Source organism: Carcharhinus amblyrhynchos, chromosome 13 (assembly GCF_965287045.1).
Source record: "Carcharhinus amblyrhynchos chromosome 13, sCarAmb.v2.hapA, whole genome shotgun sequence".
Taxonomy (NCBI): Eukaryota; Metazoa; Chordata; class Chondrichthyes; order Carcharhiniformes; family Carcharhinidae; genus Carcharhinus; species Carcharhinus amblyrhynchos.
The window spans coordinates 70,100,135-70,115,880 of record NC_137336.1 but is presented as its reverse complement, the minus strand read 5'-3'; the positions used below and the strand labels follow the sequence as shown (position 1 = coordinate 70,115,880).

General features: G+C 47.0%; 1 protein-coding gene across 1 annotated transcript in view; it reads left to right on the top strand.

Moving 5' to 3' along the window:
* Positions 1-15,746, top strand: part of LOC145351569 (A-type potassium channel modulatory protein KCNIP1) — a 374,530-nt gene that overhangs the window by 339,258 nt on the left and 19,526 nt on the right. The window contains exons 3-4 of the mRNA XM_080201162.1: positions 3,940-4,009; positions 9,623-9,693. Coding sequence (XP_080057288.1) covers positions 3,940-4,009; positions 9,623-9,693 — 141 coding nt within the window. The remainder of the gene's footprint in view (positions 1-3,939; positions 4,010-9,622; positions 9,694-15,746) is intronic.

Genomic DNA, 15,746 nt, shown 5'->3' with positions numbered 1-15,746 from the left:
GGATCAAGCATCGCCCCAGACTTCATAGGACAGCACTGGAAAGGAACAGAAACAGTGCAAACCTGTGAAGAACATGTAGGAGAAGCATGCTGACCTCCGTTTGCTTCGTTTGAACAGTCATCCAGGGTAAAGATAGTATTTGCTTAGGAGCTGCCTAAAATCATCAAGGAAGCAGGTGCAGAGGGGACTCAGGCTGCAATTGACAGCGGGGAAGGAGTGCTAACCACAGTTGTCGAGGAAGCAGCCATCACAGGGCGCAGGTTCCGAGGTGACTTGGGCTGCAGGCGGCTGACAGCAATGCCAGAAGGAGGCTTCAGACCTAGATTTGTGTGCAGGAAAAGTTCCTACTGGCGGTAAAATAAAATGACCTCCTAATTCAGGGCTAAATGCCCCTTTGACAAAGAAGCAGAGAACTACATACCTTATAGAGCACTTCAGTTCTTATGGACCGCCTATAACATAGATGAAATAGAAATAGAAACACTACAGTGCAGAAAGAGGCCCTACGGCCCATCAAGTCTGCACCGACCACAGTCCCACCCAGGCCCCACCCCCATATCCCTACACATTTTATCCACTAATCCCTCTAACCTAAGCATCTTAGGACACTGAAGGGCAATTTTAGCATGGCCAATCAACCTAACCCGCACATATTTGGACTGTGGGAGGAAACCCACACAGACATGAGGAGAATGTGCAAACTCCACACAGACAGTGACCCGAGCCAGGAATCGAACCCAGGTCCCTGGAGCTATGAAGCAGCAGTGCTAACGACTGTGCTACTGTACCAGCCGAATGATAACCTGGTTGTACCGATTATCTTAAGTAGTATGGCGAGCAAAACCTTCTCTGTTTTAAGAAGTTTGGTACATTGTTTTTTTTTAACTGGTCGGCGCAACATCGTGGGCCGAAGGGCCTGTTCTGCGCTGTAATGTTCTATGTTCTATGTTCTATTAACCCAAAAAACCAAGAAATGTGCGATGTATTAAAAGATCGCTTTGCTCCCAAGGCATTGATGATTGCAGAGCAATTTAGATGTTATAAGCGAGACCAACTCAAAGGGAGTCCATTGCTCAATTCATGGCAACTCTGAAGAGATGGAAAAGCACTGTGAGTTCGGAAATGTAATCCAGGATGCCTTCTGGAACTGGCTGGTTTGTGGCCTCTGGTGTGAAGCCATTCAGCAGAAGTTATTAGTTGAAAAGAATTTAGAGTTTATAAGTCTGATTTGGAGCTTGCAGCTTCGAAGACATTAGCTGCCAGAGAAAATGCACAGTTGAGTGTCAGCACCTGGGTGTACAAGTTAGCAGAAGCCCCGCAGAGTTCAGCGCTGTCAGCAGAGCATCACCGATGAGGCAGGATAGGCGACAGGGAGTCAAATTGCTGAACACGAGAGGCCCAAAGTCGCAACTGCAAACGAGTTTGCCCGTAATTGCCAGATGCAACTAAGCGCTGAGAAAAGAAAACAAAAAGGAGCTTTTAGAAAGACAAAAGAAATCCATGTTGCCAGCCATGGAGAGGACAGGGAGTCAGCCGGATCTGCAGGGGAAGCAGATAATCCAAAGAAACGAGGGCTCAAGGTGGCACAGTGACACAGCGGTTAGCACAGCTGCCTCACAACACCAGGGACCTGGGTTCAGTCCCCGGCTTGGGTCACTGTCTGTTTGGAGTTTGCACATTCTCCCCTTGTCTATGTGGGTTTCCACTGGGTGCTCCGGTTTCCTCTCACAGCTGAAAGATGTATGGGATAGGTTGATTGGCCATGCTAAATTGCCCCATTTGTGTCAGGGAGATTAGCAGGATAAATACATGGAGTTATGGAGATGGAACCTGAATGGGATCGTTATCAGTGCAAGCTCAATGTGCCCAATGGCTTCTTTCTGCACTATAGGGGATTCTATGATCCTATGAATTCTGTTGGTACGGGATGAAGCCGATCGTTTCTGGCTTCTCCCTAAAATGGTGGGGAGGTGAAACCACGAAAATGGAAGTTGATACGGGGGGGCAACGGTGTCCTTTATACCCAAATCATTATACAGGGAGAAGTTAAAAGCTCTACAATTAAAGCCCGTCAAGACCATATTATAAACAAGTGGTACCCCTCAAGAATTATGTATTGGTGAAGGCACAGTTGAGGGACAAATGTGCAGAATTACCACTATTTGTGGTAAAATGCAGCTGCAATGCGTTATGCAGATGCTCCTGGTTACAGAAGTTAAAATTGAATTGGGACATGGTTAATAGACCGATGGGCCTGAACCCGCGGTTTCAAGATATTTTGGAAAAATTTAAACATATCTTTCAAGGGACCCTTGGAGAGACAAAGGATGTCGAGGTTAAATTACAGCTGAAGCCAGATGCCTGTTTAAAGGCACGTCTGGTACTTAGGTTTAAGATGGATGCTGAATTGGAATGCTAGTGGATCTGGGGGCATTAGAACCAGTGGCCACCAGTGAACTGGCCATCCCGATTGTGCCAGTTTTTAAATCAGACAGATCAATGGAAATTTTAAACCCAGCCTTGTGTGTGGACCAATATCCACTTCTTCTCATTAGGGCCTATCTAGTGGTCTGGAAGGCGGAAAGATATTCTCCAAAATGGGCCTATTGCAGGCCTGTTTGCAGACAGGGGGTACTGAGGGATTCACAGCCACCCCTAACAATTGTCACAGACAAGGGTCTGTTCTGCTATAAGCAGTTTCCTTTTGGCATCATGTCACCTATCTCTATTCCAGAGGGCCATGGACCTAATATTGTGTGGGTTGACAAGAGTCGAGTGGACATGCTGCAAAAGCCAATGCAAAATAAAACCTGTTTCCTCACTGTTATGACACAGAAACATTTTGGAAAATTCTGCCACCGTGTTGGTTTATGGTACTGAGTTTTTGTAATCCATACAGTGCAAAAAGTGGCCATTCGACCCATCAAGCCTGTACCCACAACAATCTCACCCAGGCCCTATCCCCGTGACCCCATCCTGACACGAAGAAGCAATTTAGCATGGCCAATGCGCCTAACCTGTACACCTTTGTAGTGTGGGAGGAAACCAGAGCACCCAGAGGAAACCCACACAGGCACGGGGAGAACATGCAAACTCCACAGTCATCCGAGGCTGGAATTGAACCTAGATCCATCATGCTTTGAGGCAACAGTGCTAACTACTGTGCCACCGTGCTGCCCACTGAGTTTATATTCAGTATTTATTGTAGGAAATTCACTACTTCGGAGTCAGACTTGGAGGTTCAACAAAACAATTTTATTCGGACAAAGCTTTGGGAGAAGCGTTGGCACTCCGCAGTACTGGCAGCCACCTTCTCAACTACACAATGGTAGTTAAGCATCTTTTATACTTTTTAGACAACAGACAATATGGACATTAGCCATTAGCACATCGTCACAAGTTGAGTAGACAGATACGGACGTCGACAGTAAAGACATCGTTATAAGCAGATGGGTACAGACATTGACAATGATCACATCATTGTACATAGATTAGGTAGATTTATGCAGTTATGTCTTCTATCAATGGCTGGTTTTGTTATATACATTTACGCATTTATGTCTCCATCAGCGGCTGATCTCGTTATCAAACTCATTGTTCTGGGTCTGCTTCTATCTCAAGTTTTAAGGTGCCTCAAGGTCTGACCAGTTTCCTGCAGCGATTTAAACACTACAGGTTTAACTCTTTGTGTAAATGTGTGTGCCCAAAGTCAGTGCCTCTTAGTGTCCCTTCCCAGAGTCCATTTTGTGTACCAAGTAACCATTTTGTGTCCACCACTTGGATTTCACCCTAACAGTATTGTTTGAGTTTTCTTTCAGCATTGGTTTCTGTTTTTGAGTTTGCATTCAGCATACCTCGGTGTGATTTTCAAACAGAGCATTTCATTAATCCTTCTGCTCCATGTCTTCCTTTCATTTCTCTATATTTTTTTTCTTCCAGGAATGTCCCAGTGGTGTTGTCAATGAGGAGACTTTCAAACAGATTTACTCTCAGTTTTTTCCACAGGGAGGTGAGTGGCTGAGATTACATAAAATGATTCCAATACCTGAAATAACTGCCTTTGTTTCATATGTCCTTCTTAATCTATGAAGTGAATCACCTTCAGGGCATTGGAATTGTTTGATGAAAAATCTCCAACTGCTATACAGTTTATAGTCTGCCACCTTTGAGGCAATGGAGAAGCAGTTTTTTATTAATCAAAGCACCCAGCCTCTTTCACTGCATCTGAACAGACCCAAACATGAGGTGAGGCATCTCTCAGAGGTGGACACCTTTGGGAACCACAGCCCAAATCAACAGTCTCTCCCAAACATTATTTATAGCTGCTAAATGTAATGTCATCTCTCAAACTATCTGATACTGATTCTCAAAGTGTCTTTGCTAAACACAATCTAAAAACCAAGGTCTAACGGCCCTACCCATCATGGGTGCAAATCCTGTAATGTCTGCTAAATCCTGCCAGAGGATTTGTGCCAGTGAGATCTCAGAACAAGGCCTTACCTGCCACATGCTGGTGATGTAATCAGGTTCACAGGCAGGAAGGATGTGTGTCTTATTTGCATAAATTAACGTTACGTCAGCCGACTTAACAGTGATTGTTCCGTCTTCATCACAACGGGAAGGGGGTTGCCCGTCTGCGTTTGGGGCCTTGATGGCCTTGGTGCCAGGGTATGGCTTCCCCCTTGTCCGTGGATGGTCACGATATCCATTGTGGTGTTCCCCATTTCTGTGGAGGGAGTTTCAGCGCCGTTTAGTTAAATTGGAGATTGGACTGCCCTTTAAGTCTCAGGATTCCTGACGTTTTTGCCAACTTTCTTCAGCCCCACCCCTCCGGCTAACTGTATGAATCTCACCTGAAATTTCACCAAGTGCTGTTCAAATGATGAGATAAGCAGCCTGCCAACTTCACATGGTTCGTCCAAGGCAATTTTGGGAAGATTCCAGGCACTGTTTTGCTGATGGTCCTGATGCCCCACCGGACACAATACCCAGAGGTTTGCCCCTGGTGGAGATCGTCGCAGGAAATCAAACTCCCAGGGTTCAGTCTGATCATAGAATGGAAGCAACTCATTTTGGAGGTTTAGGGCCTGGTGTGCAAAATGCAACTTCTCCTGGTCCAGAAGTTTTTGATTTGATTTGATTTATTTTTGTCACATGTATTAACAGTGAAAACTATTGTTTCTTGTGCGCTATACAGAGGAAACATACCATTCATAGAGAAGGAAATGAGAGCGTGCAGAATGTAATGTTGCAGTCATAGCTAGGGTGCACAGAAAGATCAACTTAATGCAAGGTAAGTCCATTCAAAAGTCTGATGGCAGCAGGGAAGAAGCTGTTCTTGAGTTGGTTGGTACATGACCTCAGACTTTTGTATCTTTTACCCGAAGGAAGAAGGTGGAAGAGAGAATGTCTGGGGTGCAAGGGGTCTTTCATTATGCTGGCTGCTTTGCCAAGGCAGTGGAAAGTGTAAATAGAATCAATGGATGGGAGGCTGTTTTGCCTGATGGATTGGGCTACATTCATGGCCTTTTGTGGTTCCTTGTGGTCTTGGGCAGAGCAGGAACCATTCCAAGCTGTGCTACAACCAGAAAGAATGCTTTCTATGGGACATCTGTAAAAGTTGATGAGGGTTGTAGCTGGCATGCCAAATTTCCTTAGTCTTCTGAGAAAGTAGAGGCGCTAGTGGGCTTTCTTAACTATAGTGTCAACATGGGGGGACCAGGAAGGTTGTTGGTGATCTGGACACCTAAAAACTTGGAGCTCTCAACCCGTTCTACTTTGTCCCCATTGATGTAAACAGGAGCATGTTCTCCTTTACGCTTCCTGAAGTCGATGACAATCTCCTTCATTTTGTTGACATTGAGGGAGAGATTATTGTTGCCACACTAGTTCACCAGATTCTCTATCTCATTCCTGTACTTTGTCTCATCATTGTTTGAAATCCGACCCACTATGGTGGTGTCATCAGCAAACTTGAAAATCAAATTGGAGGGAATTTGACCACAAGGTCATAGGTGTATAAGGAGTATAGTAGGGGGCTGAGAACACAGCCTTGTGGGGCACCAGTGTTAAGGATGATCATAGAGAAGATGTTGCTACCTATCCTTACTGATTGTGGTCTGTGACTTAGGAACTTCAGGATCAGTCACAGAGGGAGGTGCCGAGGCCCAGGCCACAAAGTTTGGAGATGAGTTTTGAGGGAATAATAATGTTGATGGTTGAACTGTAGTCAATAAATAGATGCCTGACATAGGTGTCCTTGTTATCGAGGTGTTCCAGGGTTGAGTGCAGGGCCAGGGCAATGAAGTCTGCTGTGAACCTGTTTCAGCGTTAGGCAAACTGTGATGGATCCAAGTAATCTGGGAGGTGGAATTGATTCGTGCCATGACTAACCTTTCAAAGTACTTCATAATGATGGATGTCAAAGCCACCGGCCAGTAGTCATTAAGGCATGCTGCTTGGTTTTCCTTAGGCACTAGGATGATGGTTGTCTTCTTGAAACAGATAGGCACCTCAGATTGTTGGAAAGAGAGGTTGAAGATGTCTGTGAATACCTCCACCAGCTGACCCGCACAGGATCTGAGCGCACATTCGTGTACTCCATCTAGGTTTCCTCCGGGTACTCCAGTTTCCTCCCACAGTCCAAAGATGTGCAGGTTAGGTTGATTGGCCTGGCTAAAAAATTGCCCCTTAGTGTCCTGGGATGCATAGGTTAGAGGGATTAGTGGGTATTATATGTAGGGGTAGGACCTGGGTGGGATTGTGTTTGGTGCAGACTCGATGGGCCGAAGGGCCTCCTTCTGCACTGTAGGGTTCTATGATTCTATGGGCCAGTTCCTATCCATGGATTGACCTTCAAGAAAGCTGCTCTGACATCTGAATTGGTGATCCCAGATACAGATTCATTCAGGGTTTCCAGGGTAGAGGACACGCTCTCACTCACTTTTTGCTCAAAACAGGCATAGAATGCATTCAGCTCATCAGGGAGGTGTACGTCGGAGCTGACAATTTTACATGCCTTCATGTTGTAGCCTATTATGTTTTGCAGATCTTGCCATTGTCGGCAGGGTTTGGTGTGGCTAGCCTGGGACTCTAGCTTGTTCCAGTATTGTCTTTTGGCACCTTTGATGATATCCTCAGATTGTATCTGGCTTTCTTGTACAGACAGTAAGAAGTCTCACAACACCAGGTTAATTTGGTAGCAAAAGCCATTAGCTTTTAGAGTGCTCGCTGCTCCTTCATCAGGTCACTCACTCTGTGTGGAGTTTGCACATTCTCCTCATGTCTGCGTGGGTTTCCTCCAGGTGCTCTGGTTTCCTCCCACAATCCAAAGATGTACATGTTAGGTTGATTGGCCATGCTAAAAATTGCCCCTTAGTGTCCTGAGATGCATAGGTCAGGGGGATTAGCGGATAAAATATGTAGAGATATGGAGGTAGGAGCTGGGTAGGATTGTGGTCAATGCAGATTCGAAGGACCGGATGGCCTCTTTCCAAGCTGTAAGGTTTCTATGGTTCTATGATTCTATGGTTTTTAAATACTGACCAGCCCACTGACTCCAAGCAGCCCCGTCGGAGATCATTCGATTCCTCAGACTAACATTGCACAATCCTCTTTGATGGATTCTCCCGTTTCTTTCTTGTAAACCAGGAGCACAGTGTTATTGTCTGATTTGCCAAAGTGTGGACAGGTGATAGAGTGGTAGGCATGTTTGATATTTGTGGAGCAGTGATCTAGGATGTTTGGGCCACTGGTGGAGTAGGAGATGTATTGGTGGTAACTTGGTGATGGAAACACAGTTTCCACACAGCAGTCCTTGCAGCCTTGCTTTCCACACAGCAGTCCTTGCTTGACCAGAAATAAAGTCAGAGCTATTAAAATCTGAGCCTCACAGCCTCAGTAACATGTTTACATCAACAGCTCACATCCTGGGAGCAGGTTGGTTCCCCATTAAACATCCTAATTTAATTAAAACAGGAAGTGTGCAAGTTCAAGATGGCATTTGCTTGGGTTTTAAACATTTCAATTATTTAGCACCTGACACCAGCCCACTGTTTATAAGGTTAAATTTATTCTGACAGTACTCACTGCTCTGAATTCTCCCCTGTTCTGGAAATTTTCCAAACCCCCCCAGAGGCCAAGCTTCAGGTCTGGGTTACCGCAGTGCAGGCAAACTGACTATTGTTAAAACAACCCAACCCTCACAGATAACTGAACTCTGCCTGGCATCATTTAGGATGTGGAGATTCTGGTGTTGGGCTGGGGTAAACACAGAAAGAAGTCTCATAACACCAGGTTAAAGTCCAGTCAGTTTATTTGATAGTAAACCTTCAAGCTTTCAGAGATGCTGTTCCTTCGCCAGGTGTGTGGAAAGTTCTGTGTGTGGAAAGAACTTTCCACACGCCTGACGAAAGAACAGCATCTCTGAAAGCTTGAGTGTTTACTAGAATGTCAGAGACTGGACATACAACTGAAAATATTGCTGGGACGCAGTGGACATTCTAATGCACTGAGCCTGCAGGAATTGTCCCGGAAGTTTGAACTTACGGGGATCATCCAACAAGGAATTAGAATCTTCAGACAATTTTGCAACTCTGCCTTGTCTAAGAAATGTTGGAAAGGTTAAAGATCTTGAGCACACTCCCGCTGTCCAAAGAATGTTGGTGGGAGCTCAAGATCTGGAAGTCACAGATCTTGCCAGCAAGATAACGATTTTGGATCTTCCATGCCTCTTACCAGTGACTTCATCAGGTTCATGCCCACAATGGGTGTGAACCTAATTTACATACATTTTAATATTATTAACATGCCTCCTTGCCAGATATTGACACCCCCAGTCAAACTGTGGGGGGAGCAGGACATAGCCAGAAATGGCTATGCAATGTCCCAGCACTACCTCTTGGCACAGGTTGGCAATGTCAGGTTGGCATGACATGGTAGTGGCTGGGAGCAGACGAAGGAGCAGGAGATTCCAACAATGGCCTCTGAGGAGTGGCAGGGTGGGGGAGAGGTGGGGTGGAGGAATATGGTGGATTTAAAAGGTTGGAAGGTGTCAATGATCAGGGGGATGAAGAAGGGGCCCTGTTCAGGTTAGGGTGGGAGTAAGGCTGATGATCCAGGGCTGGGGGGGAGGGGTGGGGGGTGGCAGTTTGAGTCTGTGCTAGAGGAATGTCGACTCCTTCCAGGAAAAAGGAAGGGGACCCCTGAGACCTCTGGATGGGCTGGAAATGAGTTTGGTCAGGTTCTGATCGGGGAGCCCAATCTCTGAGCAGCTGGGTTTTTCCTATATTTTGCCCCATCTCCCTATATGATTGCCTGAAGCATGCCCTCTTGAACCTTTTATGGCAGAGTGTCAGAAGATCTGAAGAGGAAACCAACCGATTTCGCTGGAGAGAAGCATGCCAGTTTTCTCACTGGAAACAACACACTGCCATTTTTTAGTAAGATTTTGCCAACATTCCAGCTGAGATCTAATTCAAGTCTTATCTGAGGTCAGCATAACCTCAATGTACTTTACGCCCATATTAATAAAGAATTATTACAGAGAAAGTTACAGAGATGATTTTTGATATTTTTGCTCAGTTACAGGCTGTAGTGCACTATTGCTTCTTTCTTTTTCCAGATGCCAGTATGTATGCTCATTATCTCTTTAATGCTTTTGACAGCGCACACAATGGATCCATCAAATTTGAGGTAAATCTTGTCCCATAAAAACCTACCTGTGCATGACAAAGGTATGTAATTGACTCCAGAAGTCTTTTCATGCAAATCATTTGCAACCTGTCTCAAAAATTTTCATATTTACTTTTAATCCTGTGTCTATATCTTAATATTTACTTTTAAACCTGTGGTCATTCCCCTGCAAAACAGATATCCCGCACTGTTGAGGGGAATGACTTCACTGGGGAAAGCAGCAGGAGCCAAACCTTTGCAGTATGGTTAGTTTTGCTGCAGAGGGAAGGGGTAAAAAGTGTGCCAGTGCAATAAGTATAGAAGATTCAATTGTAACGGGGATAGACACGCATTTCTGTGGCCGCAAACGTGACTCCTAGATGGTAGGTTGCCTCCCTGGTGCTTAGGCTCAAGGATGTCTTGGAGCGGCTGCAGGACATTCTGAAGGGGGAGGCTGAACAGCTAGTGTCCATAGTACACACTGGTACAAATGACATAGGTTTAAAAAAAAGATGAGGCCTTAAAAGCAGAATATAGGGAGCTACAAATAAAGTTAAGAAATCGGACCTCAAAGATAGTGATCTTAGGATTACTATCAGTGCCATAGGTTGTCAGAGTAGAAATGACTGGATATATCGGATGAACACGTGGCTAAAGAGATGGTGTCGGGGAGGGTTTCAGATTCCTGGGGTATTGGGATTGGTTCAGGAGGAGATGGGACCTGTAGAAATTGGACGGATTACACCTGGGCAGGATTGGGACTGATGTCCTTAGTATTTGCTAGAGCAGTTGGGGAGGGTTTAAATTAATATGCCGGGGAGTAGTCGGAGGGGGGGCAACCTATGTAAGGAGCCAGAGAAGGAGGGAGCAAGGACAAAAAGAAAAGGTAAGAAAAGAAAATAGAAAAAGTGATAGGCAGAGAAACCAAGGAAAGTTCACGCAGGGCTATCGAGGAGAGCAAAGTAGTTGAATCGGAAACTAGGATGCTGAATCTTAATAAAGGAAACTATGAGGATATGAGGCATAAGTTGGTCTTGATAAATTGGGGAGAGTTACTTAAAGGGATGATAAAGGGTAGACAATGGCAAACATTCAACAAATGCATGGGGGAACTGCGGCAACTGTTTATTCCTGTCTGGTACAAAAGCAAAATGGTTAAGAGACCAATCCATGGCTCACAAAGGAAATTAGAGACAGTATCTGAGCTAAGGAAGAAGCATACAGATTGACCAAGAAAAATAATAGTTCTGAGGATTGGGAGCAGTTTAGAATTCAGCAAAGAAAGACCAAGGGATTGATTAAGAAGGGGAAAATACAGTGCAAAAGTAAGCTTGCAGGGAACATAAAGACTGACACTAAGAGTTTCTATATAGATACATGAAGAGAAAGAGGTTGGTGAAGACAAATGTAGGTCCCCTACAGGCAGAAACAGGGGAAAGTATAATAGAGGACAAAGAAATAGCCGAGCAACTGAATACACACGTTGGTTCTGTCTTCACACAAAGGCACAAATTAGATGCCAAAGATGTTGGAGAATGCAAGATTTAGTGAGAGGGAAGAACTGAAGGAGATCAATATTAGCAGAGAAATGGTTCTGGGAAAGTTGATAGGATTGAAGACGGATAAATCCCCGGGTCCTGATAATCTACATTCCAGAGTACTTTAAGGAAGTGGCTCTCGAAATAGTGGATGGTCATCTTCCAGGATTCTATCGACTCTGGAACAGTCCCTGCAGATTGGAGGATAGCAAATGTTACACCAATATTCAAAAAGGGATGTAGAGAGAAAACAGGGAATTATAGACCAGTAAGCTTAACATCGGTAGTGGGGAAAATTCCCAAATCCAATATCAAGGACTTTATAGTGGATCATTTGATCGATTAGGTTGATTAGGTTGATTGACCATGCTAAAAATTGCCCCTTTAAGTCCTGAGATGCGTAGGTTAGAGGGATTAGTGGGTAAATATGTAGGGATATGGGGATAGGACCTGGGTGGGATTGTGGACGGTGCAGATTCGATGGGCCAAATGGCCTCTTTCTGCACTGTAGGGTTCTATGATTCTATGATTTAGAAAGCAGTGGCAGGGTCAGACAGAGTCAGCATGGATTTATGAAGGGGAAATCACGCTTGATAAATCTGTTGGAACTAATAGAGTTGTCAAGGGGGAATCAGTAGATGGTATATTTGAACTTTCAGAAAGCATTTGACACAAGAGATTATCGTGCAAGATTAAAGCACTTGGGATTGGGGGAAGTGTGTTGAGATGGATAGAAAACTGGTTGGCAGAGAGGAAACAAAGGGTAGGAATTAATAGGTGCTTTTCAAATTGGCAGGCAATAATGAGTGGGGTGCCACAGGGATCTGTGCTGGGACCCCAGCTATTCACAATATATATTAATGATTTGGATGAGGGAACAAAATGTAACATTTCAAAATTTGCAGATGATACCAAGTTGGGTGGGAGGGTGAATGATCTGGAAGGTTGGGTAAGTGGACTAATTAATGGCAGATGCAGTATAATTTGGATAAATGTGAGGTTATCCACTTTGGAAGCAAAAACAAGAAGGCAGATTACTACCTGAATGGCTGTAAATTTGGAGAGGGGAGCGCGCAGTGGAACCAATGGCGCCACTGAAGGTGCAGGTGCAGCAGACAGTAAAGAAGGCAAATGGCGTGTGGACTTCATTGCAAGTGGTTTCGAGTACTGGAGCAGGGATGTATTGTTGCAATTATGCAGGATCTTAGTGAGGCCACACCTAGAATGTTGTGTGCAGTTTTAGCCTCCTTTTCTGAGGAAGGGTGTTTTTGCTCTCGAGGCAGTGCAACAAAGGTTTACCAGGCTGATTCCATCAGACTGATGTATAGGAGACATTGACTAGGTTAGGATTGCTTTTCCTGGAGTTCAGACAAATGAGGGAGGGTTCTCATAGAGACTTATAAAATTCTAACAGGTTGGGCGGCATGGTAGCACAGTGGTTAGCACTGCTGCTTCACAGCTCCAGGGACCTGGGTTAGATTCTCGGCTTGGGTCACTGTGTGGAGTTTGCACATTCTCCTTGTATCTGCATGGGTTTCCTCTGGGTGCTTTGGTTTCCTCTCACAGTCCAAAGATGCACGGGTTAGGTTAATTGGCCATGCTAAAATTGCCCTTGTGTCTTGAGATGGGTAGGTTAGAGGGATTAGCAGGTAAATATGTAGGGATATGGGGTAGAGCGTGGGTGAGATTGCATCGTTGCAAACTCAGTGGGCCAAATGGCCTCTTTCTGCACTGTAGGGATTCTATGATTCTGTTCTACAGAATAGATAGAGGGAGGATGTTCCCGATGGTGGGGGAGTCCAGAACCAGGGATCACAGTCTGAGGATTCAAGGTAGACCATTTAGTACAGAGGTGAGGAGACATTTCTTCACCCAAAGAGTGGTGAGCCTGTGGAACTCATTACCACAGGAAGTAGTTGATGCCAAAATATTGAATGCATTCAGGAGATGCCTGGATATAGCACTTGGGGTAAATGGGATCAAAGGTTATGGGAAAAAGCAGATTAGGCTATTGAATTGGATGATAAGCCATGATCTTAATGAATGGCAGAGGAGGCTCAAAAGGCCAAATGGCCTCCTCCTGCTCCTATCTTCTGTGTTTCTGTATTGAATATGGGGTGGAAGAATTCTTAAACCTAACAGAGTATGAAGGAGCTGGATTAAAATTATTAGAGATAGAGGGCCCGATTCTTCCATTTTGAGACTGTACACCCACTGGTGGGAAAACAAAAGTGAATCATTCACAAGCCACTCTGCCTACTCAAATGGACCAGCCTGGCCCCTGCATGAAACTCACAGATTCACCAATTCCACCTGTGGTGAGTTGCTGCAGTGGCCAGCACCTGACTGAGCAACAAGCGGGAGCAGCTTAACAATGCTCCCTTCCCACTCCACAGTCAAATCACCAGGAAAGATGGCCAGAAGGAGACCAGCCCTGCACTTCCTGGATGCGGATGTTGAACATAATTGAGGAGAGGAGGGTCACCCTGTTCCCCAGGATGGGCAGGAGACTACCTGCTAACGTGGTGACTGAGGCCAGGGAGGCAGTGGCTGAGACCTGGGAAGTGGTGGCCGAGGCCTGGGAAGCAGTGGCTGAGGCCTGGGAAGCAGTGGCCGAGGCCTGGGAAGCAGTGGCTGAGGCCTGGGAGGTGGCGGCCGAGGCCTGGGAAGCAGTGGCCGAGGCCTGGGAAGCGGAAGCCTGGGAGGCAGAGACCGGGGCCTGGGAGGTGGAGGCCGGGGCCTGGGAGGCAGAGGCCGGAGCCTGGGAGGCGGAGGCTGGGGCCTGGCAGGCGGAGGCCGGAGCCTGGGAGGCGGAGGCCGGGGCCTGGGAGGCGGAGGCCGGAGCCTGGGAGGCGGAGGCCGGGGCCTGGGAGGCGGAGGCCGGGGCCTGGTAGGTGGAGGCTGGGGCCTGGGAGGCGGAGGCCGGGGCCTGGTAGGTGGGGGCCGGGGCCTGGTAGGTGGGGGCGGGGCCTGGGAGGTGGGGGCTGGGGCCTGGGAGGCGGAGGCTGGGGCCTGGGAGGCGGAGGCCGGGGCCTGGGAGGTGGGGGCTGGGGCCTGGGAGGCGGAGGCCGGGGCCTGGTAGGTGGGGGCCGGGGCCTGGTAGGTGGGGGCGGGGCCTGGGAGGTGGGGGCTGGGGCCTGGGAGGCGGAGGCTGGGGCCTGGGAGGCGGAGGCCGGGGCCTGGGAGGCGGAGGCCGGGGCCTGGGAGGTGGGGGCTGGGGCCTGGGAGGCAGAGGTGTGGAAGGTGGAGGCTGAGGCTGTCAGCAGCAGTAGCACCAGTTTGAGGACAGACGTTCATTGCAGGAAGAAAAGTAACAACCGCCTTACAACTGAAAGAGTGAGTACCCACTTGTCCTCCCTGGTCCTAACCACAATAAGCACTTCTAGCCTTCAACCAACCGGCCTCCCTCCCTCAGAACCCCCATTTCTCCCCTTCCAAACCCCCAATGATCCCCATCAGTTTCACCTCTTCACCCAACATCCATCATGATCATTCACAGGTTTGCCCCAAACCCACACATGGCACTAATGTGAAGCCCCCTAACTCACCTGGCCAGCCTCTCAAAATCTCCGTTCTGTCCCCAAAGGATAAGATCGCATAAACAGGAGAAATAAAGGGAGACAGGTGGGGGGCATACCTGCACTGAGGGCCTTTACCCCCTTCAAATAAAAGACGCTGGAAATTGCAGGGGAGGACCAGACATGGTAAGTAGCCAAAATTGCGAGGGCAGTATGGTCCATACAAGTGAGAATCCAAAGCACATTCATCCATGTCTCGAGTTCTCCACATCATCGAGATTCCCAAAAGCTGACCAACGTCTTCTCTTACAGGATCACCATCCGAGGAGGTCATATCATGTAGTGCCGCACCCCCTCTCCCAACACCACACCACAGCTCCAAGGATGACAGTGAAGTCTCAGCACTACCTTCACCTGCACCATCCAGCAGCATAGATACACTCACCTCAGTGGGAAATGTGAGCAGTCAGGCTTCTGGGCACTTGGTGGGTGAACACCACACAGCAGCTGCTACACATCCGATGGAAGTAGAAGCTTCAAGGCGAGCCCTGCATTCAGAGAACTGGGGAGTCCCAGGAACCAACTGTCCACAGGCACATGTCAATCCTCTGGGAAAGTTCATCTCAGCACATTACAGATGCAGAAGTAAAGCCATAGTCATTAGGAAGTGGTACTTGGTGGGGTGGTGGGGGCCTGGAATGCACTCCCAAGTAGGGTGGTGGAGGCAGGCACGCTAGAGTTGTTTAAGGCTTACTTAGATAGGCACATGAGCGGACTAGAGATGGAGGGATACAGGAGACTGATCTAAATAAAGATCAAGAGCCGTGGGACGTCCCTGGGAATCAATTGATTCCTATGGACCTTCCAACATATTGTATGGCTCACTTGTCTTACTTCTGAGCTTCTGGGGATTCTGTAAATGTCTGTCAAAGATTTGCGTGTTTATTGATGTCTTTTCTTTTACTTCACAAGTGATTCGGTCCACCTTGTTGTCCAACAAGGGGCATACACGCAGTGG